The sequence below is a fragment of the Quercus robur genome, chromosome 10, assembly GCF_932294415.1.
Source record: "Quercus robur chromosome 10, dhQueRobu3.1, whole genome shotgun sequence".
NCBI classification, from domain to species: domain Eukaryota; kingdom Viridiplantae; phylum Streptophyta; class Magnoliopsida; order Fagales; family Fagaceae; genus Quercus; species Quercus robur.
The window spans coordinates 6,810,439-6,828,069 of NC_065543.1; the positions used below are offsets into that span (position 1 = coordinate 6,810,439).

At 35.9% G+C, this 17,631-nt stretch overlaps 1 protein-coding gene and 1 long non-coding RNA gene across 3 annotated transcripts; one reads left to right on the plus strand and one right to left on the minus strand.

Annotated features, from left to right (window-relative positions):
• The first annotated feature begins 173 nt into the window (after positions 1-173).
• On the plus strand, positions 174-1,817 carry LOC126702529 (uncharacterized). 2 transcript variants are annotated; one of them, XM_050401250.1, is made up of 3 exons: positions 174-520; positions 618-1,094; positions 1,209-1,817. In XM_050401250.1, the coding sequence occupies exons 2-3, from the start codon at positions 619-621 to the stop codon at positions 1,630-1,632; spliced, it is 900 nt and encodes a 299-aa protein (XP_050257207.1). In that variant the 5' UTR covers positions 174-520; position 618; the 3' UTR covers positions 1,633-1,817. The 2 variants fall into 2 exon arrangements, with proteins under 2 accessions (XP_050257207.1, XP_050257206.1); XM_050401249.1 differs by having other exon boundaries at positions 175-520; positions 618-1,817.
• A 2,808-nt stretch (positions 1,818-4,625) lies between these two features.
• LOC126702530 (uncharacterized) lies at positions 4,626-8,601 on the minus strand. The gene is made up of 3 exons (XR_007647770.1): positions 8,304-8,601; positions 5,273-5,471; positions 4,626-5,184 (listed from the first exon to the last, which is right to left on the minus strand). It is a non-coding gene; the product is annotated as an uncharacterized LOC126702530 (long non-coding RNA).
• Between the last annotated feature and the right edge of the window lie 9,030 nt (positions 8,602-17,631).

Genomic DNA, 17,631 nt, shown 5'->3' on the forward strand with positions numbered 1-17,631 from the left:
CGCATATTTAGCGCCTGTTTGGTACATGTGTTTAAAAACTGAAAATTATTGTTTAAAAACTTTTGTGGAAATACGTATGGTTGAAAAAGTGTATAAAAATACGTGAGATATTGTTTAAAAACTGAAAATTGTTGTTTAGAAACACTCACCAAACACCCCCTTAATAATTACTCATCTCCCGCACACGAGAGGAAAGAAAATCTATCATCACTTGTTCCATAAGAATTCTGTTCCTGAGAGAATCATTGAGAACTTCAATCAATTTTAAAGAGCAAATGAGTAAGAATAATTCCATACTGTGTGGTCAATGTGAAAGAACAAACACAAAAAGAGAGAAAAAAAGAAGTAAAAAACTGAAAAAAAAAAAAAAATTGAAAGAGATTGATGGACTTTTTGTTTGGCGTTGGAATTCCGGACACTTTGAACGGGGAAAGAGGTAGGATTCGTAGACAAGCTTCTAACCTAGTGGATGACTGAGTGAATCTGTGGGCTGCTATGATGCATCTGGCTGCTTCTTAAGGTAAAGCAGCAATACTCCATTTTCATCTTCCTAAACTTCATTTCCATAAAAAAAAAAATTTCCTTGCTCTGATCTTTTTCACTTACTGTGTTTTCAGCATGGGGAAGCAACTCTCAGTGATACTATGGCTAATTGTAATCCAACTTCTTTTTTCAACTGGGTTTGGTGACTATGCTCGTACACCCACCGGGATTGGAAGTTCTTCTGGTGGATTCAATTCGGAGGAGGCTAGTCGAGATGCTTACGCGGCCCTAAAAAGTAATCGTTTCCCTGATTCATCAGCTCTTAGAAGATCTGATAGAGCGGATGTGGATGTGGATGTGGATTCAGATTCAATCCCGCAGTTCAATGAGCCCGTTGGTCTACAAGCGGAAGCCCAAGATGGTGGGGTGATGATGCTGCCAAACTTTAATGGTGAAAGGAATGATGAAAATAGTGAGGTATATGTCGAAGTTCGAAGGCTAAGGTTCTCAAGTGGTGCCCAAGATCAAGATGTAGTTACTTACGAAATATTGTCAAGTCTGTTGGCTGTTTCACACTCTGAAGTTCCTGGCTTGGAAAGCGGAAGGCGAAGGTTATCATTATCAAGTGATGCCCTTGATGTAGTTGCTCACGGAATATGGTCAAGTCTGTGGGCTGTTACAAATACAAACTCTGAAGTTCCTGACTTGGAAAGCGGAAGGCGAAGGTGGTCAACCCCAGGAGCTAGTACATCCTCTCAAGTTGCGAGGAGCTCAAATCAGAGGCTTATTGAATTGGGTTTTGCAATCCTTCTCGGATCAATTACTGCTGTTGTTTCCATCGGTGTTGGTGAGCTATCATCTCGAAACAGATTTATATTAAATTGTGTATTGGTTATAAGCGTAGTGGGTTTTGTTTCTCTCGCGGCGGCCTTCATGAATCTCTCATCAACTCCTTCTACTGATACTCATACAAACCAAACTGCTAACACAATTTTGGCCGGGCTAGGATTCGCTGCTAGTGCTTTTGGGTTCATATTAGCGATAGGTATGGGCCTCCCAGACAATCTTCTTTGGGTCATCGCCCTGGCTTTAATTGCTCTAGTGTTCATATTTGTCAAAACTTGTTTGGATCGTCGTCCTCATATTTAATTAGGTATATATATGTATTGTGTTGACACGAATAAATGTTTATTTTTGTTTTTTGAAATGTTAAGGGACACTTAGAGGTTATATCATGTGTATATGCTTTTCCTTTCATGTATGGTTTTAAAGAATGTGCTATCATCTGGTGGAGCAGGATATAAAGATGTTAAGTATTTGTGGTTGTTGATTAAGTGCTCCTCCATACACTTGCCGCTTCTATTAAGCTCTGCATGATATGTATCTATGGATGTACTTGTTCTATTAAGTGCTCCTCTAATCACTGCTTCTTTCAAAAAAAAAATCTGCTTCTGTTTTTCTATTTCATCACTAGCATTAATAGCTTTTGGTTCTGCATGCTTGGTTAATAATGTTTTTATCACACACTTCTGCTCCAGAATTAGTTGCCTTGCTTTCAAAGCTGAATGATGCAATTGAACATCTTGAAAGAAAAGTGATTCCACTTCTAAGCATGGTATTATCTGTTCTTTTTTTACTGTGCGTGGATATGGATTGATTTAGCTCTGAATTATTCCTTTTAGAGGGACTTATATTTTGTTTTGTTCTATGTTGATTATATGTTGTATCTGCAGGGTTTGATAATAGGTTTCTCTTTGAAGCTGTTCCTTTTACATGCTTTGTATGAGTGGATGGCTGTGTTACTCAACCATTGTTCTTCTACTTTGTTTGCTTGCATTCATAGCTGTTCCTGTTCTTGATGTTGTTGCTCTCTTAGTATGTTTCTTGAGTACTGAGGGTCTCTTTTATTAATAATACAATTTTTATTATACATAAGAAAAAAGATATGAGATGCTTAATATTTTTCCTGGAATTTTTTTGGCTTTCAAAAGATTAAAATGTGTGAATGTTAAAATCCTTGTTGATCTGACTCGTTATATTTTTTCTACCATTTAATTACCATCTAATACAAAGTTCTCGGTCTACATAATTGTGGTTCTTGCTCTTCTCCTTGTGCATCCTGCCAGAGTCCTCATCACCAATTTTCATAAACTGTATAAATGCATTTGACTGGTTACTTAACATTTAGCATTGTAAATGCTTTCATGTTGTAAGAAGGTTAAGGATGAATTTTTTATGGAAGTAGAGCGTTATTTGGAGGTAAAGTAGGTCCTCTGAAGTCTGATGGGCAGCCCATTCGTAATCATCATTTGCTAGCTTGCCTTGTAGAGATCAAGAGCATATTGCATATTGCAATGAGGTTTTTTCTTCTCAATCAAAAAGCTGATTATTTTCTATATCAAGGAAGTGTTTTGATCCTAAAACAATAATTTGTTTGTATTAATATGTGGAAAAAGGTGGTACATGCATGATGTGTGCAAAAGGTGCCATAGGTTTCACTATTGATGATACATTATTATTTATACATGCTTTGTATTTCTGCCTCTCTTTTGGGAATCAGGTTCCCCTCACCTTGGTGATACTCAGTGTATGAAATTAGTTAATTTCGTACACAATGACTATTAATCTCCATCTTACTATATTTAGAATAGTGGTCAATCCCTCAGAAATTACATTCATTACTTAGCCGTTGATTGAACTTTGTAATTTTGACTACCTGGAGTATAGGGGTTGAATCATTTCCTTTGTGCTAGAGCTAATGTTTGTTGAGCTAAAGAATTCCCCAAGAACCCAGCAGCCAAGTCTAGATTGTTTAGTGAAAGGAGGGATGACTTCTCTTTCTTCAGGGGTCGATGCAAACTGTTTAAGGCTAGGCTAGGTTCTAGAAAGATGTTAGGTTGATAGCTCTAAGTTGTGTTGAAGGGAATGAAAAAAAATATCAATTCTTCAAGAATACTTTCTTGGAAACAAAGCTATTGAGCTTATTCAAAAGGGTATTATTATTCAAAAACTGCTGTACTTTACAATAGCGATGTTATTTATAGGTGCATAGCCTTAGTTTAGTCTCTAGGAGCTTTAACTAACTCAGGCAATAAGCTGAACATCAGATTACAACAACCCCTTTAACTAACTTGGCTCCTATCCTATCCAATACAGCTTGTTACAAAAGACTAATTGTTACAATTACAAGTGGTAAACTAAAAGCTACTGCATCAGACCCTTCCTCTTAAAAGAAACTTGTCTCAAGTGTAAATCATGAGGAGTCTTCATATTGATGGTAAGACAGAAGGTGCTGCACATGGTATGATTTTGAAATTTGCAAGTGGGATGGGAGTTCCACATTGTAGACATTCTCATTGATCTGCTGCAATACTTAGCATGGACCTACCTTTCTATCATGCAGCTTCATGTAGAGAATAGATGGCTGCCTTTTTTTAGTTGGGATCACCCATACTAAGTCTACCTCTTGAAATGCAACTCTTCTTCTTCTATGTATGTCTGCTTTAGCTTTATTTCTTGCACTGGCAGCGTCAATCCTCTTCTTGTCTTCCTTGTGGACTTGCTGCATGTGCTCTACCACGTCTAAGGCTTTAGGATGAGCCTTGGCTGGCAGAGGAAAGGGAATCACATCAATAACACTAGATGGCTTGGCTCCATACACTATGTCAAATGGAGATGTTTAAATTGATATGTTGAGTGATGAATTCTAGGTAAACTCTGCTAATGGTAGGATAACTACCCATTCTCTAGGATTTTCTCCAACCTCAACAGGTTCCCCAAGCTCCTATTTGTCACCTCAGTCTGTCCATCAGTTTGAGGATGGAAAGTAGTGCTGAAATTAAGTCCAGTCCCTATCTTCTTCCATAGGGTCCTCCAGAAATGTGCCAAGAACTTGGCATCTCTGTCAGATGTAACAGAAGAAACACATATTAGTATATTACTGCTTCTATGGTACTGCTTTGGCTTGAGGACTCTTATAGTGAAATTTCTACAGCAAATTGAAATTGGAGAATACTTGATGAATTGGCTTGGCAAATGAGACTTTTTTTGCTACACTGCCAATTGGTACCTCTGTAGAAGGAACACAAGAAGTGTTGTACGCCACTCAGCTCAGCTGGACTTAACTCATATACAATCCTATCAGTATCTACTGTAAGCCTACCTCCAAAATCACTAACACACGCACACCTGAGAGGAGAATACAACCTGAATAGATGCTAAAAACTAATAAATTTTCACCAACTTCCCTTCCCCTCTCATCTCTTCTTCATCCTAACCTCACCCTCCACCAAATCTTGTGATATGAGAAAGTGCCAATGAGAAAGCCCATTTGTTATACTGAACCGAGGCTTTTAAGGCAACATTAAAATAGCAGCAATTAAGTTAATTATTTGAAGCCTTGGAAGGCTTGAATATGTGTGTATAAATGCCATAAGAAAATTTAGTTCAGACAAATACACTATTTTTTTTTTCCAAAAAATAAGAAGTTTCAGACACATACATTATGCATGATCCAACAAGCACTATGCAATTGAAAAGGTAGAAAATTGGAAACAAAGAAACAGTATCAAGTGCTTGAATCAAGCAACTGACTCGTTGCTACATTTTAAGTCCTGGGGCTTCTGCACCACAAAGACAACTAGGTTTCTTGATCTTCTGCACCTGCCCTTTCTGACGATTCAATTTTTTCTTCTGTTGTTCCTACACATTTGGAGAGAGAGACATTAGTTTATAAATACAAGAATACAGTAATTTGTTACATTGAAGCAAACAGTCTCTGCCGTAATACCTTGTACTTCTATCTAAAATTTTTGGATCGCTTCTTGCACTTTTGAGTCAGCCTCTGCAGCAAGTTTGGCAGGAAATATAGGATGAGAGTCTGGAGACAGTTATTATAGTGAAGATCTAGCAAGCTGGTGAAAATGGGTGTGGTAAGTGGTATGTCATTTCCATCAAGGAGTTCTGGAGAAGATGGGACTGCTAGGGCCCTGCAGAAGCAGAAATGTTCTCAAAATACAAGATACCAGAACCAGGGAAATCTAAGTGCGTAGAAATGGCCATTAACAGCAGGAATGAAAATCAGCACCAGAAATTAAAGGAAAAGCATACACACATATATGACCATGCATGTATAACCACTAAGTGTCCCCTATACGCATATAGGAAACAGTAACATCTGCATTGATAAGCTATGGTCCCTATGCTGTAAATAGAAACATGCAATTCCTACACAGGTATTCCTTAAGCTGCATGTCGTCCTTAATCCTGAGTTCAGTTCAAAAGAAATGAAATGCAGATTTAGTCTTTTAATCTGACATGGCCACCTCCTAGAGCCTCCAGCTTGAAAATTCTTCTTCCAATGATTTTAAATTTCAAAACCATTACGGCCATCCCCACTGCTTCACCACTGACCGATTGCATAGCCAAACTTTCTTGCACATTTTTTTTTCCCTTCTGCTGAGAACTTTCTTGCACCATCCTACTTCGAGCACCATATCTTTTATTTTCACTTTGCTCATATTTATCAATACCTTTCGTTTTCCTCCTGATTAAAAAAATAACTACATGCTAGAGTGCCAAAAAGATAAGAGGATTGAGAAATAGGAGCTCTCCTAACAAAAGAGAAGATTAGCACACGGACAAAAAGATCTCAACTAACAAGCTTTTTGTTACTGCTAAGAAATTCATCTTTTAATTTTTTTTTTTTTGGTTAACTGTAATTCGTCTTTGATGTCCCAACCTATTGATAGCAACCTCATCTGAGGCCCAAAACAAAAATCTCTCAGCAATCTACATTGGCCAATATTCTCTGAGAACACCTCAGACCAATTGTCTCTACACCTTCAATTTTCACTATGTTTAATGAATAATGGTAGCCCACTTGACATCAAGCAATAATTGCTATAATCAAATTAACTTTAAAAACTTCATTATTGCAAGTACAAGGCCCACTTAAAAGTCCTCTAGATAGACAGACACCCTATGTTCCATTCTTTGAAAACCCTTCCCCTTCCCCACCCCTCAAATTGAAAAGCAGATTTTGTAAGGTTGAATTTATTCAACCATCTAATTGGCTTTATTCCGTGCCAAATTTGCTTGTAATTCAGCATTTAGTAACCCTGTATTTAGGTGGGTTTGTTGTAAGGGTAGTGAGTGAGATAGAGTGAAGTTTGCTCAAGAGTGTGCAAGAAAACAGAGACTCGCGGCTGGGACTCGCGGGTGGACTCGCGGCTGCAAGCCGCCAGAAGCTTCACACGTGCCAAGCATGCTGGAAGATGAACAGTCATGCTAGCTGGAGCACTACAGGACAAAACAGGACAACTGGCCATACGGTTAACTCGCGACTGGATCTCGCGACTTGGTCAAGCCGCGAGGTCAAGCCGCGAGCCACCCCTGTTTTGCCAAAACCTGACGTTTCACATTCCTCTCCCACTCCAGTATAAATACCCCTTTAACCCACGATTGAAAGAGAGCTTCCAGAGAGAATTTTGAGAGAGAAACCCTAAAGAAAAACAAGATTGTTTCACACACAATCCCTACCTGGAGTCTCTTCAAATTCCCTTACTCTCTTCCTCTCCATTGTCAAATCCTTGAGAGGCATTATACCAAACCTGGTTCTCACCATCATCATCTCTGTGAGACAGTCGTTTGGAGTTCTGGGAAGCAGTTAGGAAGGAGCCAATCTTCATTGGTTGATGCTACGGTCTAGTAGCGGAATCCGGGAAGTTAGAAAAGAAAAAGGTTCGGCGCAACCTCGTTGGAGCAAGAAGCTTGGAGGGCTTAGGTGCACTGGGTAGATTAGGCTTGGAGGGTCTATTGCTGTCCTTGTATCCCAACTGTATTTTCTAGTGGATTGATTACCGCTTGGAGGGTGGCGGAGAGGTTTTTCGCCGAGGACTTCGGTTTCCTCTTCGATAACACATCGCGTGTTGTCTGTGTGTTTGCATCTTCCTTCCTCTCTATCTCTGCCTTTACATTATCTGCTGTGGTTTTATTTTGTTATGGCTTAGATAGTTTATAACCAATTTCATATTATAGCATGTGTTAAGTTTCCGCACACTAGTTGTTTGACATATTGCTTGAGTTGGTTAAGTTGTATTTTGGGGGTCTAAACGTTCAAAGGTGTTTTGTACACGTTTTTGAACTTTCAGATTTAATTTCTTAATATGCTTGGTCAAGATTTTTTCTATACATGATATAATTGCAAGCACACATTTTTCCACACAATTTGGAGCTAGGAAAGAATATATATATAAAAGCGGAACCTCCCTCGTCGAAGGAATCAAAATGGTACTGCAAAACCATCAGCAAAAATCTTGTGGACTTGTCAAATGTTGTTTGAAGTAAGAAGAATGGAGTGGCCAATCTGGCTACTCCATCATGTTGAAAGACGCAATGAATCTATAATGCATTTATGCATCTTTTATGATCAGATTTCTGCAAACTCTTACTCAACCTTTGGTTTCCTCTAAGAGAGCTAGACTAGCTCAACAAGATAAATTTCTACAGAATAGCACCACACACTAGATATCGTCTCAGATAATGTTATTACATTTCTAAGACCACATTTTCGGCTCTGGGATGGCGATTACTTCCAATGCTTCAAAAACTTTCTCCTTATTATTCTTTTCTGATCTATGTATTTCAGTCCTTTTTTGATAGGTATATTTTTACGTTTCAGTCTTGATCAGAGAGAGGTACAGCAAAAAATTAATTTATATCACATGTCTAATAGCATAGATATAAAATGACAAAGTTTTATATAAATAAAATAACTGCATAAATACAAGAACCATAAAAATAGAAATTGAAGACCTCACCTATGCAAAACATCCATTTGTTCCTCCTTAGATAGAGCACTCGAATCTTTCTTAACCTCCTCATAAGCTGCACCTGTGTCATCTAAGAGAGGTTTTTTTCTGCCTTTATTTTGGCTTCTGTTATTCTCTTTTCGCTGACATTTTCTTGTACAAGCAGTGATATTGGACTAGTATCATTCAAACAAATTGATAGTCCGTATGTCCCTTTCAAAGTAACAAACAACAAAATTATCTAAAAATGCACAAAAGGAGATAACCCAAGCTTGAAAACGACATTTAAAATAAATAAATAAAGGTACACAAAGACATTTAAAATAAATAAATAAAGGTACACAAAACCAAGACCAAAAGTTTAACTAACTTATCATTATAATTCCTTTTTCATTAACAAAGAGAGAAATTAAACCCTCAGATCTAGAGAGAATTCCTAATCACTCCCATCTTCATTAACATCTTCTAGGTTGAAAGTCTTCAATTGATAAGATTTTTCTTTTTGCCTCTGCAGTTGCAAAGCCTCTTCCTCCTCTCTCAATGATCCCTAAACACCGCTTGATTCTCCATCATAAACAAAAAAAGTTAGAGCTACTACAAAGACATTGAAAGAATAGTGCCAATATAAAATAAGTTGCTACTGAGTCCATGACATTGAAACAGTAAGCAACAGAAACAATAAATCAGAGCGCTTCTAAAAACTAAAAAGAGCATCAAGAATTGTCTTTTCCACCTTCATGTATGCATACTAAATTGCTCTAGTCTCGTTGAAAAAATATAGACCAAAATACACTGTTAGTTGCTAAACATTACCCAAGTGCACAATTTTAGTCTCTAAAGTTTGATCACTTTTAGTTTCTAGCAAACTTAAAATGACTGCTTTTAGATCCTAAAAAACTTAAATAGATCAATTTTAGTCTTAAAAAAAACATAAAGTGATCAATTTCAGTTTCAATGAAGTGATGATGTACTAATTTTTAGTTTGGCCACATTATGTAAAGGACTAACTGTGATAACTTTAAGCTTTAGACACTAAAATTGCTTGTGTGCTCAACTTTACCATGTGTCCAAAAGCTCTAATTGATTCCACAATATCCAGAATCCAGATTGTGAGCAGCAGCACAAAAACAATTTCATCAAAGAGAACAAAGAAAAGCACCAAGCGGATTCTCAAAAATCCATCTTCAACTTCAAGTCTTTTCGTTTAATAATTACACAAATAATTGGAAAAGGAAACAATGAATAGAAGAAAGTTCTACCTGAACTGAAAGGTGGCGAAGAGAATAAGAGGGACTTTTCTGGTTCTCAAGGTGGAGACAAGGATTGAAGGAGGTTTGGTAGAGCAGTGGCTCTAGGTAGTGGTGGTGGTGACGGAGGAAAATGGAGTTAATACAGCAAACGGGTCCATTCTATTGGTTTCGGATTCGACCCATTAGATTTCGGCTAAAAACTTGCGGAGTAATTTTTTGAAGATTTATTATTTTTATTGCTTTTATAGGGCTCATATCTTCAATTTCTAATGCTTATTTTATATGTATTTTAACCAAAAAGTAAAGAGTTTAGCTTAAATAGAATAAAATTTTATACTTTTCTTTTCAATCCAAAAATTAATAGAGAAGAAATGAATTTTTGAGCCAAAACTGAAAAGAACTTAAGGAAATTTTTTTTTTGAATTTTAGGCTTAGTTAGTTCAAAATGAATCAAAGTGAACCAAAATGAACCGACAAGACTGAAGTGGATCAAATATAGTAAAGTGGACCTAAATGGATTGAATTGATAAAAAAGAACCAAAATAGATTGAATAGACAAAATTGGAACGAATTAAACTAGAATAAACTGAAATGGATCGAAATGGACATAAGAAGTCTAAATGGACTGAAATGTTACACTATTGTGGCTTAAAAAGAGTGTAGTAACAATAAATGGTACATTTAAAATTTTATATGTTATAGAGATGAATATACATGTATAGAGTTGGCATATATATATTAATAGTCAAAGTTGAGAGAAAATCTAATTAGATTCTAATTAGATTTCAAATTGGAATTCAATTAGAGTCTAATTTTGTGCCATGTGTTTCATCTAATTTAAACTTTTAATATTTTGTGCTAGGTGAGCTAATATATATAAGCAAAGGTTAGAGAAAGTTCGATTATAATTTGAAATTAGAATCCAATTTTGTGTCATATGTTTAAATTTATGTAGGGATCACGTCATAATTATCCACTTAAGTTTGTGCCATGTGTTCACTTAAGTTTTTTTAATTTTTGTACCAAGTGAGTTATTAAGTGCAAAATACTAAGAACCTAATATTAATGAACTATAATTAAAAAAAAAAAAAAAAAACCAATCACATATACTCAATAAAAATTACCACACAACAAAAATCACAACTCGTTCTATTCCGTTAAAAATTAGAAAAAAAAAATCATAAACAGTATTAAATTTAGGTAAGAATTTTAATATGTGACTAATTACATTTACTTTAAAAAAATAATTTGACTAATTATTTATATTTTTATGATAAAAATTGTGTTTAATTTTAAATATATCTATACGTATGTGTGGGAGGAACGAATCTTTCCCCAATCAGGTATTTTAAAAGAGTTTTTCTTGACTCTTGTTCAAAATGAATTAGATCTGAATTGATGTATTTTATTGTTTTTAATTTTGTTTTTTCTTTTTTAATTTCGTTAAAATTGATTAATAATTTTTTTTAGAAGCTAACATGGCATTTTTTTTTAATACTAATTAAAATTTATTATTATTTTTTTAATTGGCTATGTCAGCATCAGTTTGCCACCTAAGTAATTTCCGTTGGTGGGCTAACGGAAAGGACTAAAATAGAACGCGTTAATTGATTTAGGGACTAAAAGTGGTAAAATTAAAATGTAGGGACTAAAATAGAAAAAATCTAAAATATAGGGACTAAAAGTGCATTTACGCCTTTATTAAATCATACCGCTTCCAAGTCTAGTGATAGGTATTTGAACCACGCGCATTTATGTTTGCAGATAGAATTGTTGAGGTATTGTGCATAACAGATGTCTTCAGCCATTCAAAATAGTAAGTTAGGCAACGTTTGAAATAATAAAGGAAAGTAGCATCTTGAGTTTTAGAAACTCGAGATCCATATTAGAACTCGAGTCTAAAAGACTTGCTTTGCGAGTGTGAAAATGCCACATAGATCTCGAGTCTTTAAAACTCGAGTTTCATGCAAAAAAAATTTAACCTATAGTGGCGTTTTTAAGTCTTACAGTGATGTTTTAAAGCCCTATAGTGACGTTTTCCTGCAAAAATTTTTTTAAGTACAGGTTTAAGGAGTCCTATAGTGGCGTTTTTAAGCCCTATAGTGACGTTTTATAGACCTATAGCGGCGTTTTTATTCAATTTATGGAAATCGAGTCTTTAAAACTCAATTTTCAGCTTGATTTTTTTTGCAAATCGAGACTTAAAAACTCGAGTTTTATCTTGGAACTCGAGTTTTAGACACTCGAGATGCTATTTTTCAACATTGTTTTGAAACGTGACAATTAACTAAATTTTTTAATATTTATTGTTATTTAGAAAAAAAATTCTAGAATTGTTCTTCTAACAAGGTATGGGCTACAAACTAACACTTTAAATATTGTTTCTTATAAATTTTAGCCCCAAAAAAAGAGCTTCTGGTGTATGATATAGTGATATACTGAAATTTAAACCCAAAAATAATAATAAATAAATGCTCCAAACACGCTTCTATAAAAAATTACATTGAGACAATTTGGATAAATAAAATTCACGATATGTTTCTTACTACCAATAACACAGAATTTGACTGGAAAGTGAAAGTGTGAAACTATTTGATCGAAAATCATTATCAAAAGAGATTAGTTATTTATTAAACATAAGGTCATAGGAAGATCAACATCAAATTGGTCCAAAAAAATCTTCGATTTAACTGGTATATCCAAAATTTATTTTGTAAATAATAAATTCATGGTATCAACGTGGATAACAAATTAACACAGTCACAACTTACAAAGAGCTTTGAAATTTAGTATTATATAGTTGTCTTATATTAACAATTTGTGCTTTTTTTTTTTTTTTTTTTCTTTTTAATTTTTATACAAGATATAAATTCTATTCTAACTTAATCTAAGTGTATATGTGTGTGAAAACTCCTTCTTGAAAACTTGAACCCTAACCCTTACCCCCACACCCTACAAGCACTAATACTTATGGAGTGACTATCGCACCAAATGTGTGCAGTGGTAACAACTTGTGCTTAACTAATAGTGAAAATGCCGACCAGACTACCATGCCTAATTTATTAACAACTTAGCCAGCTGGGCCAAATTATTAAACACAAAAAGATTCCATATTGATGCGGTTCGAGGCTTCTAGCCATGTTCAAACAAATGTAAAATTGTCCTTAATAAAAAATAACAACAATAAAAAAAGATGAACATAAAATTGAAAAAAAACTATTACCCTGTCTAGTTATTAGTTTGGGATAATTACAGATTACCACCTGTGGTTTAGCCTGAATTTAATTTACGCTCCTGTGGTTTCATTTTTGACACTTTACCCATCGGTGGTTCATTCCGTTTATGCTTCATAACCCACCTCTAATTTGGGTTTTGATTTGTGGAGGAGGAGCATGATTGATTTGGGTCTGGATTTTGAGGAGCGTGACATGTAGGTTGCAATTTGGGTTTTGGTGGTGGTTGATCTAAGATTTTGGGTTGTTACGGTGGATGTGGCTTGGCTGTGGTGTCATCGTGGGTGTGGTGGATCATCGGTGTTGCTAGTGGTGGCTCCATTCCTTTGCTCAAACCCAGGTCCATGATAAGCATATCATTTTCTTAGAAATGAAGTGAGTGACACCCATGAACCCATTCAACGGATCAACCATTAAAGATCATGTCTTCTTACATTCAGTTTCCACGTTGCTAGGAACAAAATTTGATGTCATTTGCATCATTTATGGTTTGTCTGCATGAATTAAAATATAAATGAGTCAATGATAGTGGAAGTCTTGGATTGGGTCATGGATGATTCAAGCCTATTGTTATTGGAATTTAAAAGATGGAATGAAGGGTGGAATCACCGTGGTGCTTGGATTTTTTGTGGGTTTTTTATTTGCCATTGAAATCTGATTTTTTTATTTTTTATTTTATAGGTACAAAGATCTGAGTCTATTGTACTTTGATGGTATTGCTTAATTTGATTTGCATTAGTTTTCTGGGTGTATGTTCTTCATGTTTGTGTATGTTCTTCATGTTTGTGAATTGTGAGAAACTAATACCATATTTTAATCTTGTTTTTCTTTGGTTTTTTTTTTTTTTTTGTTTTTTTTGTTTTGGTTTTTTTTTTCTTGTTTTGGGAGGAGAGAGACATAAAATGGGTGTAAAAAGACTTATTTACCCCTCTTTTTTAACAAAAGTTGGTAACAGAGACTAAACGGAAGTAATCTCAGGTAGGTAAAGTGACAAAAATGAAACCATGAGTGGGTAAGTTAAATTTGGGCTAAACCACATGTGGGTAATTTGTAATTATCCCCATTAGTTTCCTTTACTTGGAAACAAAACGGTCTGAATTAAGGATTTGCATCCTCTCCATTAATAGTTATATTGCAAAGTAGAACCTCGTCCCCTCTTGTGTATGTTTGTTTATCATGAAAATCATTTCAAAGTAGAATAATTTAAGATTTAGATTTTGTTAATTCAGTTAAATTAAAATTGTGGTTAAACTAAACTAGAGTTTTATAAATAAATAAATAAATAATGAATAAAAAAAAAAAACTAAACTAGAGTTAATGAGCACAATTTAGACCTTAAATTTTTTCCGAATAATGACCCATAAATGGCTGGACTTGTTAGTCTAAGTGGTTCTTGATAGGCCAAGAATGTATTGACCTTTTTGTGATGAATTAACAAATTAATTAGCCAAGTGAATTAATTAAATCAATTTCATACAATACGCGTGGTAACACAAACAAATCACCAAATAACTAAATGCAGCGGAAAATAAATTGACATGGTGATTTTTTTACGAATGGGGAAAACCTACACGGTAAAAACCTCATCGGGTGATTTTAAGGTCACCACTCCCAAGAATTCACTATTATCAAAACAAGTAGTTACAAGTAAAGGAATCCTAGTGCCTTATACCAACCTACAGTTGAACCCTTATCCCAATACTTAATTAGACTTGTTCTGTAATGACAATCTCTCCTGTTAATGCACGGCTCACAGTATTTGACTAACTAATTTGATGCGCAGATCCCAGTATGCGACTTACTCACCAACTTGAGAAAGATGTTGGCTGCAAAGTTTTTCAGTTCATCACACGATGAAAATCACGTAGCTCCTTGGTTACAAAACCCTACGGTGTACAAACACAACAACTTCTTCAAGAGAAAGATAAACTAGGGCAAATTCTGTCTCCGGTCGCAATTTGCATGAACACAACTTTGCTCTACACTTGCGCAACTTTTGACAGTCCTTAAAATAATCCTTATATATGTTTAGGGTTACAAGAAAAGAAAACCCAAACATATACCCACAGATTGGATGAAAATTAGATACTAACTGTCGAGATTTAAAATCCAGCACTTCTTCACTTGTTTCTTGGACAGACTTGCATGGCTTTAACATTTGAACTTGAAACCTTGTTCCTTGAAGTATTAAACACATCCTAAATCTACCCAATTATAAGTAAAGTGCGTTTTGTTAAAGGATTAGCTAATTACATAAAATATTGACATATGTTCCTAACATGATTCACATATATCCTAACAATCTCCCCTTTTGGCAATCCGTGATGAAACCACAACAAACAAATGAACATATGAGAGAAGTCATAAATCACTAAACTCATACTCACTTGTTAAATTACAATAAAATCTATCCTAGCGCAAACTCTTGAAAAACTTTGCAAGAAGAGAGTTTATGGCAAGAAGACTTTGACAACCTGTATTTCTGAAACACTTTAAATAAAACTCATCATGGCATCTTAGTGTGAAACAGAAATAATAGATTGCGTACATTAAATAAGAAACATGTGTATAAAGAGAGAAAAGAAACAACACATGGAGAGATAGGTGAAATGTGATAACAACATCATCAAATATATATATCAAAGATAAGTACAATGTTTGCTATCACTAAGTGGTCATAAGACCAATGTACAAGAGATAATGTATTTAAAATAGAAAGAAAAGAAAAGATACAAAAATCCTCACTACATCCTTCATATACACTCCCCCTATCACAAAAATCTCCTATACTAACCCTCCCCCTATGTGTATGACTACTATCATATCAAAACTACTCCCCCTTTTTGTCACGAGTGACAAAGGCTAAGTACATCAAGTAGACATCTCATCATCACTGGGTGAGCTAGCACTATCATCCTCATCAGCATTGCCGGAGCCTTCATCACTCTCATCCTCGGAAGCCGATGGAGATGGAGAAGACACAACAATGAAACCACCCATGACAACCTGTCGTCGTACAATACGACCAATACAGGTGTTCACCTAAAACAACTCATCACTGAGAGTGTCAAGGCGCGCATCCATGCGCACAAGCTGTGCCATGATGGCCTTAAGTGTCACTCCACCCGTCGAGGAAGAAGGAGCGGAGGTGGAAGGAGCTGAAGAAGCTGGAGGAGTTGTTGTCTCGGTCTGTGTCCGCCTCGAGCAAAGCTGAGCCTCACTTCATCTAACAGTTACGGCATCAATGACACCCATAATGGAAAAGTGATCAGACACGGGACAGGGGACAGAAAAATGGTGAATGATCCTCGTGATAGCCGAAGGAAAAATGAGCTTATCACGAGTTGCTGTATCCCTATATACATCTATAAGGGATAGGATAAAGTGAGAAGGGAAGTCAATGGAAATGTCCTTTAAGAGGGACAACAAAAACCAAGCACAAGGCTCTGTGATAGTGTTATAGTGAGATAAGGGATGAAGAATGAATGTCATCATCATGTTAAGGAATCTCGGACCTTTTGCAAAGCCCGAGCAAGGGGTGTTTTGACAATCACCCCAAAAAAAGGTGTCTTATAGGAGAGAGACAAGAGTTCATCTTTGGACACAATCCTTAGACGATCGCATCCAGGGTAGTCAGGATGCGCTACCCTAGGAACGTGTAGTACCTCAGATATAAGATACAGAGTAACTACAATGCGTATACCCTGAACGTGAGTGACAAACTGGGGTATAGAGTAATCAAATCTGTGCATGTTGGAGTAAAATTCATGTATGATCACGAAAATGCACATGATTGGGACGCCACACAGTGACTCCTAACCCCGACTGTAGATAACAGTGGGTAGGTCAGTATCGGAGAAATCTGATAGGATAAGTTGGCGTTCCGAATGAATGCCTCCTCTAAAGAAGTTATCCGAAAAGTCCTTTCAGGCTTTATCATCACAGAACCAAACAGAAGAAGGAGTAAGGTTAAAGGAAGAGGATTCCCCAGAATGAAGAGGGTTCTGGGATGGAGTGGATTTTCGTTTATGTGCCATGAAGCAACTAACCGAAAGAAGGAGAGAGAGAGGGAGAAATAGAGACACGCAGAAAAGCACCAAACACATCAATATATAGGAATATAAAGAAATGAAGGTACATATGCATGAATATGTGACATGCAAATCAAAAAAATATCATGGGCTTAGCCCAATCCGAACCTAACAGCACACAGCAGATCAACATATATATCACACATCTATAATGCGTGAAAATATAGTTATAATGCAAGAGTGATGCAATGCATGACTTTTAGGATCATATAAACATAACCCAACCTAAAAATTTCACCAAAACTTCATCAATTTTGAAAAACCTCAAAAGTTTTCAAAAAATCCCAAAATCTAGGTCAGAATGCATGAAATGTATGATTAAAGGCTAGAAAAGAGATCATACCTGTGAAAAATGCAATGAAAAGACCAAAGAATGAATGGAGAATGTGAAGAGGTTGAGTGAGAAGTGTTTAGGAGAGAGAAAAGACACAAACTATCGAGAGAGATCGAAGAGAAATGAGAGAAATGTCGCGTGGACCCTATATATAGAAATCTTCACAGCTTGATGGATAGAGAGGTGTCTAGCTTTAAAAACACATGTTTTACATGTCGAAGAGCTATCTAGAATCCGTTAGGAGGTGTCCACCGCTAAAGGATCTCGATGGATCGAGGTAGCTATCGAGTAGTTATTGAGCATCCAGAAAGTTTCTCGATGGATTGAAATAGCAATCGAGAAGTTGTCGAGAATGCAATAAAAAGCAGTTGAAGGGTCTCGATAGATGGCCTAGCTGTCGAGGCGTGTCCAGCAACTGTCGAGATTGCT